Genomic DNA, 16,945 nt, shown 5'->3' on the forward strand with positions numbered 1-16,945 from the left:
TGCATCACTTCTGCTTCTTTCTGCTTGTGTTGCTTTTTTTTTACTTCATTGTTGAAAATAGTGTTTTGATGCCATATGCTGTTTGTACCACATCTATCTTTTAAAGGATCTGTTCACTTCTTAGCTACTTTATAGTTTTCTGTGTTTGCTTTTTCCACAGTGATATTCAACTTTCTCCCTTCCTTTCATTTGTTACTCTACATTTTGAGGTAACATGTTATCCATTATTAGTTTAGCTGCACACTAGTAGTATTTCTGTTATATCACATGAATTTATTTTAGTAGTTCTGATTACTTTGTTAATCTGTTTTATCAACATTCTAACATTTTGAGTCTTACTTTCTTTAATCTATTTCATCTAAGTTAATATTTTATTAATCTCTATTAAATTGTGCAGGTTTTCTCTTAGATCATTTTCTTCTGGACTGGGAGCATCTTCTTTGCTGTTTTTTTCTTTGAGATTTCTACATAAAGTTCCAGAACATCACTGTGTGAAATATCCTGTTTAGATGCCAGCTTCATTTGTTGCTTCTCACTATGGACACTCATTGATCCATCACACTGCAATATTGCCTTTGTCAGAGTTGCTGCTCTTTCCTGCTCCTTCCCATGCTGTGCAGGTTCAACTGGACTTTCATGTGAGTCTCCTACAGAAGGTTCCAGAAAGTCATCCTATGGCATATCGTCTTCAGATGCATCCTGCTCCACCCCCTGCTTCTCTTTCTGGGGATCCACTGGTCGATCATATGACAAAACTGCCTGTGCTGAAATTTTCACACTAAGCCCTTCACTTTGCGGATGGTTTGTTACTTAACTTTCTATTTGTTTAATTTCAACCTCACAAATACTTTTTTTAACACTATCATCTTATTCTTCATATTGTGAAATTTGTCATATCTGAATGTCTTTGTTTGTATTTCTCTTTTAATATCTTTGAAGTTGCTTTATTTTGTATTGATTAGTTTGAATTTCTTCTCTGCATAAATATTACACCATATCAGATCTCTTTTTCTTTCCCATGTTCATGTACATCTTTCTTTTTTACACCTATCAAAAAATCTGTTTTTTACTTATTATCTTTTCTGACTTCTGTTGTCACCTCTTTTTCCAGGAGCCCCAGTGCTTCTTCATCTAGATAATATTTTCCTTGATCTGCTGCATTAAAGAACTTCTGCTGCTTTTACTGTTTTTTCTTCTGCAAGAATGTTTATTTTCTCTAATTTCTTTCTTACTCTTGCTACATATCCTCTGTTGGGAAATTCTGGGTTTCTTGCACAATAGTAACAATACATAACTTCTTCCTTATCCTCAACATCCCACTTTGTCATCTCTACGCCTCTTGCTTTACCTGCCAGTTTGTGTTTTTGTGGACTACTTCTTCCTTCCTTCTATGACAAAGGCCCGCCATCTGTCTGAGCCTTGAATAACCCTGGGGTAGGAATGATTCCATGTCCTGAGGATTTTTATACTGCATATTTCTTCCAGTCTTGGCACCAACATGTACACCATGAGTGGGCAGTTTTTTTTTTCTGACCTGTACACCCAATTTTCTTTTTTATTTTTTGACCTTTTTCCATGATATATAAACCTTTTTCCATGATATATAAAATACAGTCTATACATATCAGTGCTGACTTTGTAATATTTGGTAAAAACAGGGTCCCCCTCATGAAGGTGGTCATCAAGACTGGAGGATGAATTCAGTTCCAACAATGTCACTCTCATTTTCTTGATGATGTTATCTTCCCATTTGTAATCCAATGTGTTCAAATAGCTAGTTTGGTAGCACCCATTGAAGACATTGCATTTTGCCTCCTCATACTAACTTAGTTTGATAGCACAGTCAGTAGTAATTCAAAACATAAGACATGATAACATTCTGTTACAGATGCATTAGAAATAGTGTCAATGAAAGTTTTACTGCAAGGAATGATTTAAAATAGTGTAACAGTCAGGGAATTAAACCACAGTAAAAATGTCAAAGGTCAAACTTTTCTGGACTTCATTAACCATGATAAACAAGAGCAACCTTCTATAATATGCACACTAAAATATTTTGATCTTATCCTCAGAAATACAGCTAACAATGACACTGACCTGGGATTCTCATTCATCATCCACCAGAAGCAGCTAACAACACAAACTTCTTTAAAATAAAACAATACAAATCTTGAGCGAATTTAAGTTCTGGGATGTTGCAAAAAAAGTTACTAAATGTCAACAAGAGTAGTCCTTCTATGATAAACTGGGTTGAGTTATTAATGGAAGTTCATAAGTTGTTGAAATTTAAACTCTGAGATAATTCATAGGTGATCGGAATTGCTCATTGGTTGCTGTAAGGGCAATTCTCCTTTCCCTCAGGTGTAATAACCTCAAAGTTAGCTATATAAGTAAAGAAAATGCAGGGGCAAATACCCTGCTGGAGGTTGGGGTATTTCAACCCATTGAAATTGTCTGTTCATTCCCCTGTTTTAGACTGAATGTGAATTTGACCAAAATGTTGATGAATAGCCATACTAGAGCTGAACATAACAACCATTACTTAGCAGAAATATTAAGATATGTATGTTTTAAAGGCCTACTGCCGATATACAAAAGGCAACAGGCAAATAATCCATTTACTTAAAGTGAAATGAAGATAGATTTCATAGCCACACAACAAAATAATCAGCTATGTTGAGATAATGAAATGAAGACAGAGTTAAAATAGAATGAATAAAAAGGAGGAGTCGAGTAATAAATAAGTAGTGGTGGAAAGGAAAGAGTGAGAACAAAGAAGGGAATAAAACATTGCCATTCCCTTAGAGGTAGTACTGCATTCTACTCTCACTCAGGAAGTGAAGATAAAAGTCTGATTTCTAGGCAGTATAAATAGAGAACAGAGATGTGTAGGTATCACTGATTCTGTCATATCGAAAGTACATTTCTTCAACTTTAACAGGATTACACAAACAATTCTTCTTGGGGAGGGGGAGTAAGGCCACCACATGTAGTTTAATCACCAAGGAAACAGAGTACTTATGTGTAAAAGATAAATCAATGAGGAAAGGAGTAGCTGATGAGATATAGCATAGTGAGGAGCGTAGTACACATGCTGACAAATGGAGAAATGGTATAGTGAGAACAGTAACAGCCGTAACTGAGAGGGTAACACTTCCCAGACCACCATAGTAATGGGTCACACACAAATAAGGCAATCACACAAATTACATCAAAGCAGAAAATCAAGTGTATGTAAGTAAACAAGTGATTAATTTAAGCTATGAAGACATCCACATTTGGGACTCAGCAATCCCTAGACGGAGCATTTTTTTGACTTCCCTTTATACTGCCTTCCTCTGAGATTCAGGGAGTCGGTGTGCTTTCAGATTAACATTCTCCATGAGTAAGCTTCTGCATGATGTTTGGATAAGTTAGATTTATCAGGCAGGTGTGAGAATATTTCTTTCCTCAATAATAGGAACTCTTATACATCCTGTTTCTGAGGGTTGGATACAGTACTGTCCACCAGGGAACTGTGGTATAAATAGCTCCCTATCATGTTTTCTCACTTGCTTACTTGAACTGCTAAAAATTCTTCTTTTCAGGACTTCAGCACATTCACATGTCTGACTTTGCATTCCATATCATTTAATTCTTCTATAACCTCAAAGGCCACAAGTAACTTGGCTATGATTTTGTTTTTGCAGGGGTAACGCAAATCAACACTTTTCCCGCAGCTTGTAACCCACTCTGTTTCTAGCATTTCTGTTATAAATTCCTTGCTGGGTGGATTGTGCCCTTTTCTGTGTGCCTACGATCTATGAGTGTTACTGTTATTAATCTGCCATGGAAGCTATTATAACACTGTAGTGTACTCTTACATGAGGTCTTTTCCTGTTATTAATCTACCATGGAGGCTTACTGAAATGTTCCACTAGGCCATCCATCTAGGAGCAAGAAGTTCTTTGTTGTTTTACTTTAAAAACATTGGCAAAAATGATGCATCATTACAGACATAAATGGAGTCCCTTAATTGGTTAGTATCTCCTTTGCTATCCTCATCCTGGAAGGGAGGTGAACTAGTCCCTTCACCATATCTTTGACATTGGTCTTTTTGAGTAGGATTGCTTCAGGATATTTAATGGCATAATTGGTATCTTAATTAGAGGTCTGACAATATTCATCACAATCTGCTCAAAGGACACCTTTCTTATAGGCATGGGGGTAAAAAGGTTTTCAAAGCTAGGGTTTGGAGCTATTTTCTTAAACTTAGGGTGTCCTGCACAAAAAATGTAAATTTCTTTTATTATGCCTGGCCAATAAAATCTTGCTGAAGTGCTGGCCTTGGTTTTGTCTATATCTAGGTGTCCTCTCACTACCATTACATAATTATGTACCATCTTTATGACTAAATTCCAGAAGGGTCTGCCTACAAGTAGTTGACAGAGGTGTTGTTATAGTGGGGCAAAGGGGACAGCCACCCCAGGAGCAAGGTGTTAGAAGGCATGATCTGCAGATGCTGATCCATTGGTTGTGCAGAATCAGTATTCACTTCTGTACTATTTTTTTCTGAATGTCAATATGGAAATTAATGCCAATACTGAATTTACAGTCAGGACTACTAAGTGCGTCATGTGTGATATGAGTTGTAGCATGTAGGATGCTGCTTGCTACAGATGTGGTTTGCTGTAGATTTTAAAAGTAGAGAGTATTTTTTTTTCTTTGGGTGAGGAGTACCAGATCAAAGAATCTTTTTTTTTTGGTCCTCAGCTTAGTGTTGCGGGGTACCACACTGGCGAACAGCACCAGGTGTTAGGATACCATATTGGGCATCAGCACTGGGTGCTAGAGTACCATGCTGGGGAACAGCACCAGGTGCTAGAGTACCTTACTGGGGAACAGCACTAGGTACTTGGGTACCATGCTAAGGAACAGCACTGGGTGCTAGGGTTCCACAGTGGGGAACAGCACCAGATACTAGGGTACTATGGTGGGGAACAGCACTCGGTGCTAGGGTACCAAACTGAGGAACAGCACTCGGTGCTAGGGTACCAAACTGAGGAACAGCACTGGGTGCTAGGGTTCCATGTTGAGGGCCAGCACTGGTTGTTAGATGAGCCAGCTATGGCTCTGGTATCTGAAGCACCGTTTTCCTCCATTTTAATAGTCAGTCTGTATAGTAAGTTGTCACATAGTTCAAAGTAAGGATAGAAAGAAGGGATCATGTTCTCTCTTGCTTTCCTCAATGTCTCATCCTCTAGTCATGGATGTCAAGATTCGCCTTTCAAGCTTTGCTATCGTTGTGAATTTCTTGGCATCCATCTCTTGAGTATGTAATAACTGGGTTATAACTGGCGACCCGACCATAATCCTCTATGTTACTTTAATATGTTATTTATTTACATTATTTATTTATTTACTCTTTGTTGACCAGATTATTCCCACTAGGCTAGTGCCCAGTTTTCAGGGGAGACCTGAGGTAGTATTTATACTTTTAGGGGAAATTTTGCCAGATCATTGTTTTTGTTATCTTATATTAATGTGTGTTACTGGCAACTTGACAAAATCCACTGCTGAAGTGCAACATCAAGGGCATTTCTCTCCCTCACTCCCTGTGGGAACAGCTGACTAGTTTGTGTTAACTGACACTAGTGCTTCAGTCTTTGTTACTAGGATGAGTGAATCACTGCAGTCAGAATCCAGCACTGTTCCTACAGTGCTTATTGTCAGCCTGGACAGGCAGCGAGGCAATGTATTTAACATCTCTAGCATTTATTCATTCAGTGCTCCTACACTTGCTTTCACTGCTAGTGGCTGTACCTTCAGAAGCAGCTGACTTTTTTCCATGACTTCCCAAGTTTTATTCATTTGTTAACTGAGTAAATGAACTGGCTCTTCTTCGAATATGAAGGGAATGGAGTACCTAGAGAAAACCCAAGCAGACACATAGGGGAAACATGCAAACTCTGTGCCAATGTGATCCGAGGTCATGTGAGTCTCAGACCCTGGTACTGTAAGGCAGAAAACACAGTGAGCCACTGTGCTGGCCACCACCTTCCATGAAGCATTTAATGGCTTACTGTCTGGGTCCATTAACATATTTATTGCCAATTCAATGTTGGGCCTCATTTTAGTAAATCTAAACTTTATTATATAATGCATGCAGATTATGGAAAGGTTTTAGTTTTTAACTGTTGAATTAAGTTTTTCTGCAAATTTTAATATCCCCATATCAGGGTGGTGAGTCTTATTTGAATGGTTTGGACTAATGCATAAAAATAAAGTACAAAAGCAAAGTAGGTATTCCATCCATCGATGATGCAGAGAACATGAACTCTGGGGTCGTTTTCTGGGAAAACCTGAGCTGGCATTGTTAGCGAATTAACAATGTTCCCCTACTGTTTTCCAGGAACTGGTCTGGCTAGGCCAAGTATTAATTACATATTGCCAAATATTTATTTCATCTTCTGGAAATCTCTGCTCTTAAAACTAAGATAAAAATATTTAGAGCGGGGAAATGACTTAGTTTTACATGCCAGATGACATCTTGTAAACAAAAAAAGGATTTCATTATTTTAAGCTTCATTGAACTAAAGAGGTATTTTGCAATCAGTACTTTAGAATGACATTTTAAAACTGAAGTCACACAAAATCATTTTAATTATATCTGAGGTCTGAGATGTCTTTTGACAATTACCAGTCCCAAGATTTGGATTTGGACCTTTAGTTTATTATATAATGATGAAATGTGTCTTGCATCTGTATTTTGCTTTCTCCTTTATTGTGCTTTGAGTCTGCAGTATACTTTCTCTTTTCTGTTTTGCTTCTAGGAAAACCTCCCATACTTCATCTGATTCCAGCTGCATATTCAACAAATGGTAAGACCAAAATACTACGTTTCCAGGAGTAATAACACGCAGTGAAACAAATACCAGTCTGTCATTTACAATGCCTCCAAATAAACACAAAGCATCTAAACATCTGTTGGAATAACTGAATATATCAAACTGAATCTGTTGTTTGGTTTTAATGACATTTTCTGAAACAACAAAGTATTATCTGAATCTAATAACTAGAAACAAAACAGTATCATCAGAAACACAAAGCTCTTTCTGTGTGAATATGGATGAGCATGTCAAGGAAATCAGACAGATGTTTATTTTCATGGATGTACAGGTACTGACCAAGCTCAGGTGAATATGCAGAGGTACACAAATGCTTTACTGCATTTCTTCAGTCAATGTCCAGCCATGGATGAGACAGAAAACCACTCCAGCCACTGGTTACATTATATGGGACGCTAGTGTTTAGGTGGGTTTGCCTGTGTATGTGTGGCAGAGGGGGGGGGTGAGAGTAGCACTGGCAGAGAGAAAGTGTAGCCACTATTCTCACTTTCCTGTCCAAAATTCCCCTTTCCTATTATATGACCTCATAGGAGATCATATTAAGTTGCAGGAGTGTGGAGCTCCACTGGGACATAATCCTTTCCAGAACACATTTTTTTATTTTACTTTACCAAAGAAATATAAATAAGCAGCTTAACTGCTACTTATTCGCTTTTGACAAGTCAGTCAGTGACAGCAAATATAGTCAGATCAGTACATTGCAGTGTAAATGCAATGTATTCGGTAGCTTTTACCACCTGTAGCTCTTCTGGTCTTTACTGGTTTCACTACAATTCTGTGTCTGAATGTACTGGTACATGGCAAGGCTAGGCTCTCAGTGATTGAATGCTCGGCTGCAGTGCATTCAGTGCCCAATGGCAGCAGCACTGATTCCTATATTCATTATAGTGCATTCTGTAATTTAACATTACAAAACAATGTCCACCCGGATGTAAGAAAAAGCAGCCTGATTCTGAATATTGAGCATTTTCCATGAACTTGTTCCACCATGCTGTGACAAGAGACCTGGGGATGGAGGCTTCTGGTGCCAGCTGTTGCATTTTCATCAATCAGGCACTGTGTTCATGTGTGCTTCGGGGTGGGGGAGGGGGCAGCACTGCTTTATGTCTGGTACAGCAACTCGGAGCAGGTGGGCATGAAAGTGCAGCAATGAAGATGTGTATTTCATTCATCTGAACACTAATTTGGAAGATACTTGTTTAAATTGTTGTATTATGAAACCTCCTGAGAAACCAGTTTACCTGTCTGTGGAAAGAAAATCATCTCTAAAGCAAATAAGAAACAATACAGCTCTCAGGCCTGTGAGATCATTTTATATGTAAGAGATCAGAGGTACTGTTATCAGGCAGGCACATTATACAGTACAATGAGAATGTTAAAACGTGTTCATTTTGATCTTTTCTGCCACCTTTCCTATCACTTTTGACAAATGTTAGCCTGTGGTACAATAACTAAAAACACATGCAAGCTGTATACGTGCAGCAGTAGGTACAAAGTTCAGAGAGCTACCTACTTCTAGAACCAGTAACAGCTGTTTGCATGTGACAGGAGTGACCCGGGTGTGATGTCATTGAATGTTTCTCAGCAAAGAGGGCCATAGTTGGGATCTCAGAAATGGATAGAAATTATCTGGTCTACTGTTTGGCCAAGGTAGTAGTAGATTATGTTATTTTATGAAGTAAAAAAAAAAATGCATATTTTAATGATTCAGGTTGTAGGGTTGAGACAAAGTGACCCACAAACATCATGAAAATGAATTAGTGCAACCCATGCAGAACACAGGAGACTTTTCCACTACAGATTTTCTGGAAAACACCAGACTATAGCAATACATAGCTCTCCCACTAGACTGCAGAACTAGACTTCTTTATGTACTGACCCAGTTATGTATCAGGTGAGCACACAGTCAACACTTCTGCACTGTTCTTTTTCAGGAAACTCATTTCTCAAATGCTAAGCAGTTACAACAGTGTCTACTAGAGCTTCTAATAGCTAAGTGTAGCTGCAGTCCTTTATTTTAAAAGGCAGAGATAGGTTGACCACAGAACTGCATGCAGCCATTTAGAATTTTCTGAGCAGCTGTTTGTGCTGATGAAGCAAACTCTGCAATGGGGCAATAAGCCTTACTGCCATATACATAGTGCCTTGTGCCACTTAGGGCATTGGGAAGGTGGTACTGGGAATGAGTATCAGGTGTCTTATCCTGGAGGAGTACAAGTCTTCTTGTGCTGTGGGGCTTCCTCTGGTGATGAAGACTTTTATTCATCTTTGGTGATTCTGGCATGTATAGATGTCTGAGGTGCAGCTATAGTTATGTAGTTGTTCCCTCTGATGGCACTCAGTCTCTCTCTCTAAGCAGCCAAGACAGGTAGCTCCATCATCTTGCCACCACCTCCTAGCTGATGTGGCTTATAGATTCATTCAGTGTCAGCAACCATTATGGTGCATCTGGAAGTTTAATGGTGATAGAGGACACATATAAAATATTAGGGACCCAATGCTGGATACCAAATAGAGAATCCAACAGTTGGTTAGCAATGAATAACTGTGGTAGAGGTTTTACTGATGGCTGTTAATGTAACTTCTCCTAGTGTGATGTAACCTAAGTGTGTTCATATATGTTCATTGGTGTAAATGTGCAGCCTTTACATGTTATGATGGGCTCTACTATAAGTGCTTGTCTGCATGTTGCTTGGGACACACTTACTGAATGCCATTTACTCTAAATGGCCAGTGCCCTAACTCCCAGTAGCTTGACCCTAGTTAATTACCTACAAGTACCCTAACTCCCAGTAGCTTGATCCTAGTTAATTACCTACAAGTGCCTTAACTTCCAGTTGCTTGATCCTAGTTAATTACCTACAAGTGCCCTAACTCCCAGTAGCTTGATCCTAGTTAATTACCTAATCCTCCCACTACCCAGTCTTAGTGAACTGTATAACCCTAACTCTAACCCTAAAACTCCCACCCAGTACCTAGCCACAGCACTTCCCTACCACTCCCTAACCCTAAGTCCCTGACCACTCCCCAATCCTAAGACTCCACTCCCTTCTTCCAAAAGCTGAAGTACACTCAGATATGCCCTAACTCTAAAACTTAACTCTGACTCCCTAATCCTAAACTCTCTTCTTGCTCCCTAACTTAGAACCCCCTTCCCACTCCCTAACCCTGAAATCCCAAATACTCTCTAACTCTAAATTCCCTTTTCTTTCCCTAAACCTAAAACTTCCACCTTACTTTCTAAAGCTAAATTCACCAATCACTCCCTAACCCTGAGCTCCTCTCCTGTTCCCTAACCCTAAACATCCTCCCCCTCCCAAAACCCAGCCTCCACTTTCAACAACTGTTTGAAACCCTAAACAACACTCCCACCCCATTCTTCTCCATGCTACCACACTTACGTTGCTCAGACTTGGCCACTATGCTTGGGGTAAGGTGCAGCAGATCCACACTCTCTACAGGGCTGGCAAACCTCAGCCGAACACGTAGTTGTGTTTGAGCACAAACAGTAGCGCATACGAGCTACATGATGCCCGACTTCCTTGCTGCAAGACAGTGTTCTTTGAGTACCTGAAACTTGGGCACTTGGAGTAGACTTATTATGAAAGCAATTGCTCCACCATTACACGTCACCACTATTCTGATTTTAAAAGGCTTTGCAGAATTGCGTATCTAAATTTGTTTTATAACAAAAGCTTAAATGAGGAACTAGGATGTCAGAAAAGAAGGAGTCTACTCTCCAATACTTTTTAAAAATAGAACTATTTTTATGGGAGTACTAATGAATTCTGACATCTTATTAAAATGACTACTTCTCAGGACCATGAAAAGGAGCTAGTGCAAAGTGATAGTAATGCTGGTAACTGTTTCAAAACCTAAGAAATCATGTTTGAGGCTATAAACAAGGCATGTCAGATAACTGTAAATGCAGAATGAAAGCAAGACAGGGTCCTTTTTATTGTGGTGGGTATGATGGGAGATCTGGCCTGATTGTGAGAGGGATGTGAGATGATTAACCCTGATCTAGGCTCCCTGAAGGCTGCAGCTAGGTAAAGCCACAAGTGCATGTAAGTGCAGGAAGACAGAGTTGTGAAACAAGCCCAGCTAATAAAGGAACTGCTGCTGGAGGTGGGAGGGTTAGAGAACATGGTAACTGATACAGAGAATCAGTCTAGATGATGGATCATAATATTATTATGGCTGCCACAGGTGGAGGAAGGTAGACATATGGAAGAGGTTTTAGAAGCCCATTTTAACCTGCTACCTGGAAGACTATCACAAATGTGCACACTGGATGGAGTGGCTACCCCAGGACCCAGGCTTTCATGATGCAGGATGTGTAGCCATGTGGCTACTCAGTGACTTTAATACAAGTCTGCCAAGGTGATGGAGCTATAGATTAAAGGGCATGAGAGAGATACATGTGCAGAGGATATAGGCTGTACAGGAAAGGCAGCAATTCACTCTAACTGATAGCAGATTAAATCAAACTAATTTAGAATAATGTGATCATTTTCATGCAAGACAGCAGAAGAGTTTCATACAGTAGAGATGCAGGTGGTGGGAATGTAGCTGAGCAACATAGAAATGGGGTGGTGGGACAGCCTGAAGTCAGCAGGTAAGAGTAAGGGTTTGTTAGAGACCACCACTGGGGAATGTATTGAAGGACAATTTTAAGCCTAACCAACAGCCCAAGGTCAGAAGCAAATTGTATACCTTGTGGGTATGAGGTGAAGATCTTAATCATTATACCAAACCCTCTCTGTGAGAGAGAGAGAGAGAGAGAGAGAGAGAGTCTGGGCTTTGAAGAAAGGGAAGTCCCAGCAGCTTACACAGGAAATGCAAACTAGTGCTTGTTGGGTGGAATAGATAACTTATCACAGAGATCATTCCCTGCTTTAAGACAATACCTAGAGGTCAGATGTGGCTCCACTGAACTGCCTTCAAGGCAGGCATATGGAAGTATAGGAAAATACTAGAGAGTGGTGGACAGAGATGGATGCAGATAGAGGCTCAGAGTGAAGGGCCAGGGAAATGCAGGGAAGCAGACATGAAGGAAATGAAGTGTGGCAAGAGAAACAGAGAAAAAACTCTGGTTGTTGGAAAACACAAGATAAGGAAGGATGGCTACTCTAGAATGCATTCAGTATTGCTAAAATCTAGTGTGTTCCATGAATTTTGTTTGCTGTTTTGCTGAACATGTTGAGAGGAGCAGGATAGGGCACTGGACACAACAGACATTGAAGGAAAGACTAATGGATGTTGAAATGTGAGGTGTGATGTTGAGAAGAGCAGTGAGGCATGAGGTAAGATGGGTTGTTGGGGGGGGATTAGTTAATTAAGGTATGTGTGTCATTTATGCATGCATAGCTGGAGACAGGTTGCTAAACATAACTGCATGGCATCATCTGTAGAGAAACCCATGAACACTAATCTCTTGGGAGTGTCCAAGAATGTTGAATTCTTTTGCCAAAGGACTAATTACATGTTTGATGTGGGGTTTCTACTGGTGAGTGGCTGGGTTATTATCGTGAAGAGAGAGTAAAGAAAGCTGTTAAATGCACAAACATTAGCTTGGGAGTAGGCATAATGGTTAATGTGTTCACTTGACAGCTAGGCTTAAAATGGTCCCCAAAGGCAGCTAGCCTAGTACTTACCTGTGAACCTAATGAGAGATATAACTGTGGAGAGGTATGATTTTACAAGGAGATATGAACTGAATAATAACAGGTTTCATGTTGTAAATGCTTTCCTTTCACATGACATAAGCTCCGAAATATTTGGAAAGTAAATTATGGGACAACATATAGAACTATAAAAGGAGAATGGGAGGAGGAATGACAGGCTTGAAAATACACTGATGTAACACAATTTGAGCAGTCGATATACTGAATTATTGACTGGTTAACTCTTGTGTGATTATGGAGAATGTGTGGCTTTGTAATTAATGGAAGCGATATGATGTACTGAAGTTGGGGGGGCAGGGAAGGTGTAGGGAGGGCCATGCTGGTGCTGCAAAAGAAGAACAGGTGAAAAGAAAGGGGACAGAAGAACTGGTAAAAATGAATGGGAACTGGTCAATGTAAGAGCTTAAAACACGAGTTCTGTGGGTAGGAATGGGAATTACAGGACATTCTGATGATAGCCTGAAGTACAGTGGTGACTGTAGAAACATTAGGTGGATGAAAGAGCACTACTGCTTTTTTTGTTAGTATCAGGGGGCCCTACAGAAACAGTGGTGGGCAGATATGAGGGCACTGGTGATTTATTTGGTGGTATCTAACAGTGCTATAAAACTAGCTGTGCAAAAGGGACCCCAATTTGTGAAGAAAAGGGAGGGTGTAGGGGGTGAAACAGAAGATGGAGATGGGAAGAAAGGGAAATAGAACACAAGTGCAGAAGATCACTGCTAGGATTTTTGCTGGAATTGTTGGAGTGTGATATTCCAGATATGAAAACTAAAAGTAGGAAAGATAAGAAATTAAGGAGTGGAAGACTGGAAATAGTTTGGAGTTGTGATGGGAAAAGAGAGAGGTGGTGCTGGTTTGCAGATGACTAGGGGTTAAGTGTAGAAGAAAAGGTTAAGAGAGGAAGTGGTAGGTGGATACTTATGAGAGGCACAATGATAATCTCAAAAGTGATAAGGGGTTACAGGTCTAATAATGATAATGATGAAGGATTTAGAGCTTTTGCAGGCAGTCAGCTTAATGCAGGGAGGTGACATTTAGGGTGTTCATGGGGGATTATAATGTGGTAATGGACCCCAAGAAGGACAGGTTGTATGGCAAACAAGAATTTGACAAGGATGTCAAAATGAGCTTAAAAAAGAAGTGGAGAGAAAGGTGGTGGATAACAAAGAAGATGAGGAGACCAGACTGCACAATGCTGGATAATGACATAGCAGGGAAGGAAAACAGGGTGTTGATTGCAAAAATGGAAATATCAACTCATGCACTTCTTTGGGTAGGTGGGAGAAGGGGAATTCCAAAGGGAAGAGATAGAGGAGAAATCCCTGAAAATGGAAAAGGGTCATAGAATGAAAATGTACCCCAAAAATAGTGCAAGAAGTAATAGCAAGAATAGATAACAAGGTCAATGTCACAAAAGATTATGGTGGGTTAAAAATGACATGGAGCTGATGCATAATATAAAAAATTGGCTAGAAGAGCCAGCGCAAAGAAGAAAAAAGTGAACGTCGAGGAACGAATTGGGAGCAGAAGTAGGAGGAGGAGGATTTAACAACAGAAAGAAAGAGTGTACTGTATTGAGAAACAACACGAAACCATGCATACTGTTTAGATCTATTTTATTACATGACTTCTGTATTATTTTTTAGATGTACTTTATTACAAGACTGTTATATTATTGTTTATTTATTATTTATTTATTTATTTCCAGTTTGATTACCTGGGAAGTCCACTGCATCCAGAGAGCCCATTTTCACTGGAGGACCGGGGAGAAAAGCTCCATGAAACAGATTACAGTAAAGATAACAGTCCAATAAAAATAAAAGTACAAGTAAAAATACATATCAAATGATACAAAGCATGAGCAATATTGCCCAAAGTGGAAAAATATTGTGCAGATACATTTTAACAAATTCACACAGTTAAAGTCAAAAGTCAAAAGCTATTTACAATATTTACAGAGTGTGAGAGATCATATTGGAATTAGCAGGTCTGTTTCATTAAACAGGTCTGTTTCATTAAACAATCTGTTTTATGCTTACCCTGCTGGAATTCCATGTTTTTGTTTTTTTTTGCAGTAGCACTCATATTTAGTTTGAGTAGGTCACAACTGATTCAAACATATCTAATAAGGAAAAACTTTGCAGGTGAATGAAATGTGATGCAGTTGGGTATGGTTCTTTACTGAAACAGGAATAATGAAACTTTGTCTATCCTTACAGCGATGTATTTAACAACTTCTTTCTTTTAACTTTAGACATGTGGGTATGTCTTTCTGCTAAGTCACTTGTAACTGCTCAACCTGATGTACAACTGGGATGGACAGCTATGTGATTACCCATAAACAATTATGTTCTGCTAATGCATAAGCACAGAATAATCACCTTAGTCTGCATAGTGTAGCTTCTTTTATAATCTGTGCATCAACTCTCCAAGATCCATAGTTTGATTCTAAAACTTCAACTTGTTGCATCCATGAAGGTAAAACAGGGCCAATTATAAATTCTGTTTATTTATTTATTTATCATTTGTTGACAGGGCTAGTCCCACTAGATTGGTGGTTTCTTTTCAGGGGAATCCTAAGGTAGTATTTGTACTACCAGCGGAAATTTGGCCAGGGCATTTGGGAACTTCCCCTTACTCGATAAGGCACTCATGTTCCATAGATTTGATGAGTGCATGTGCACATTCTGTTCCCAGTGCAGTGAAGAATGGTGCACAACATCAACATAGCAACGTGTGAGACAGGAGTTAAGATGAATGCCAACTCCTTGGGATCATTTGAAAAGAGTTTGGAGGATGTATTTAAAAAGAAAGAAAATGTTGATGAAGTTGTGGAAGATACTGAGGGGTTATCCCAAATGAATCTGTTTGATAGTTCAAGAGGAGAGGAATGGTTGCAAGAAGAAGTTGTCCTTATGATCTTCCAGTTGGTAGGGTTGCAGGATGATTTATTGATGGACTTGATGGAAGAGAATGAACCAGAGACTGGAAAAGATTTATCTTGGGTGAGATTATGGACAAGATCCAAAAGGAGGAGGTGAAAGATATACACAAGAAAATGTTCACAGAATCAGCAAGGAAGAGGAGAGAAGGAAAAAGACTGAGTAAGAAGATGGAAGAAATAGAAAAAAAGAAGTATGTTGTGCATACACAGAATAAAGAAGAGAAGGAGATGGGCAGGTATGAAGTATGGGACACAGTGATTGTGCTTTTAGAACTCAAGGCAAAAGAGTGTTTATTTTTATAAAAAAGACACATATTGTGACATTTTTGAGACTGCTACAGGATTAAGGACTTTTTTGAGGGAATATGGTAAAAGAAAAGAAAAGACATGCATCCAAGGAATAATATATAATTAAGACTTTTTATCATGAAATGCAAAAGAAAGTGCTTATACAATTTCAAACAGAAACAGAAAGAGAAACTGTAAAAAATACTTATTAAAGAACTTTTGTAAAGCAGTTAAAGGCATTTCAAAAGTAATAGATAACAGTGGACTATAGATTGGGGGATGAGATTGTAATGTTATTTCGAAAATAGAAAATTATAGAATTGTACATATTCTGAGCATGATTAATGCTGAAGGAAACAGAGCTGTTTTAAATTGTTGGGGGCAAATGAAAACGTTCTTGTTTTGTGGGAAAGAGGGACATGTTTTGTGTAATTGTGATAAAAAGAATTTTTTTTGCATGTGGGGAGTTTGAACATAATGCAAAAAAAGTGAAATGGAATGTTATAAATATAAACAGACAGGGTATTTATGGGCAGATTGTATGGAGGAACAAAAAGAAAAGAAAATGGGTATAGAGGAAGATGTAAGTGAAGGTAAAAAAAATAAAGAACAATTACCACGGGAAGAGGAAACACAATGATATACAAAATGCAGATAGGTGACAAAAATGAAAGGGAGGAAGTGAATTAGAAATGGAGTCAGACTTTAGTGATGGAGGAGATATTGACTGGAAAATAGTTCAAAAGAAACATTATATTGGTAAAAGAGTAAAAAATAGAAAAAGGAAATTTTAAAAACTAGGCTTAAAAGTAAAAAAGAAAGGAAATGGATAAAAACATATAATTTCATAACGATTAAGAAGAAGAGAAACAAATAATCATAGAATTGCATAATTTAATGTGAAAAATATAAAAGTTTTAGTAAGAAGAATAGGTGTATTGGAGTAGTGCAAAAAATGTGAAGTTCATATTATGGTATTATGGCCTTAGAAGATGTTATAGGTTTAACTAAGGAAGCAAGAATACAAACAGAAAACTTATGGAGATGAGGTATAATTTGGAATTTGGGAGGAGAAGCCTGTTTAAGGATAGTGGTACTATATAGTACAGCAATTTCAATAATGGATTTTACTTTAG

General features: G+C 38.7%; 1 protein-coding gene across 1 annotated transcript in view; it reads left to right on the top strand.

Moving 5' to 3' along the window:
- LOC122805850 (tumor necrosis factor ligand superfamily member 13-like) overlaps positions 1 to 16,945 on the top strand; it is a gene marked incomplete at its 5' end in the record, with an annotated part of 136,172 nt that overhangs the window by 37,794 nt on the left and 81,433 nt on the right. The window contains one exon of the mRNA XM_044076105.1: positions 6,813 to 6,860. Within this exon, the coding sequence (XP_043932040.1) occupies positions 6,813 to 6,860 (48 nt within the window). The remainder of the gene's footprint in view (positions 1 to 6,812; positions 6,861 to 16,945) is intronic.

This window comes from Protopterus annectens, chromosome 7.part0, assembly GCF_019279795.1.
Source record: "Protopterus annectens isolate FY-2018-M chromosome 7.part0, PAN1.0, whole genome shotgun sequence".
Classification (NCBI taxonomy): Eukaryota; Metazoa; Chordata; order Ceratodontiformes; family Protopteridae; genus Protopterus; species Protopterus annectens.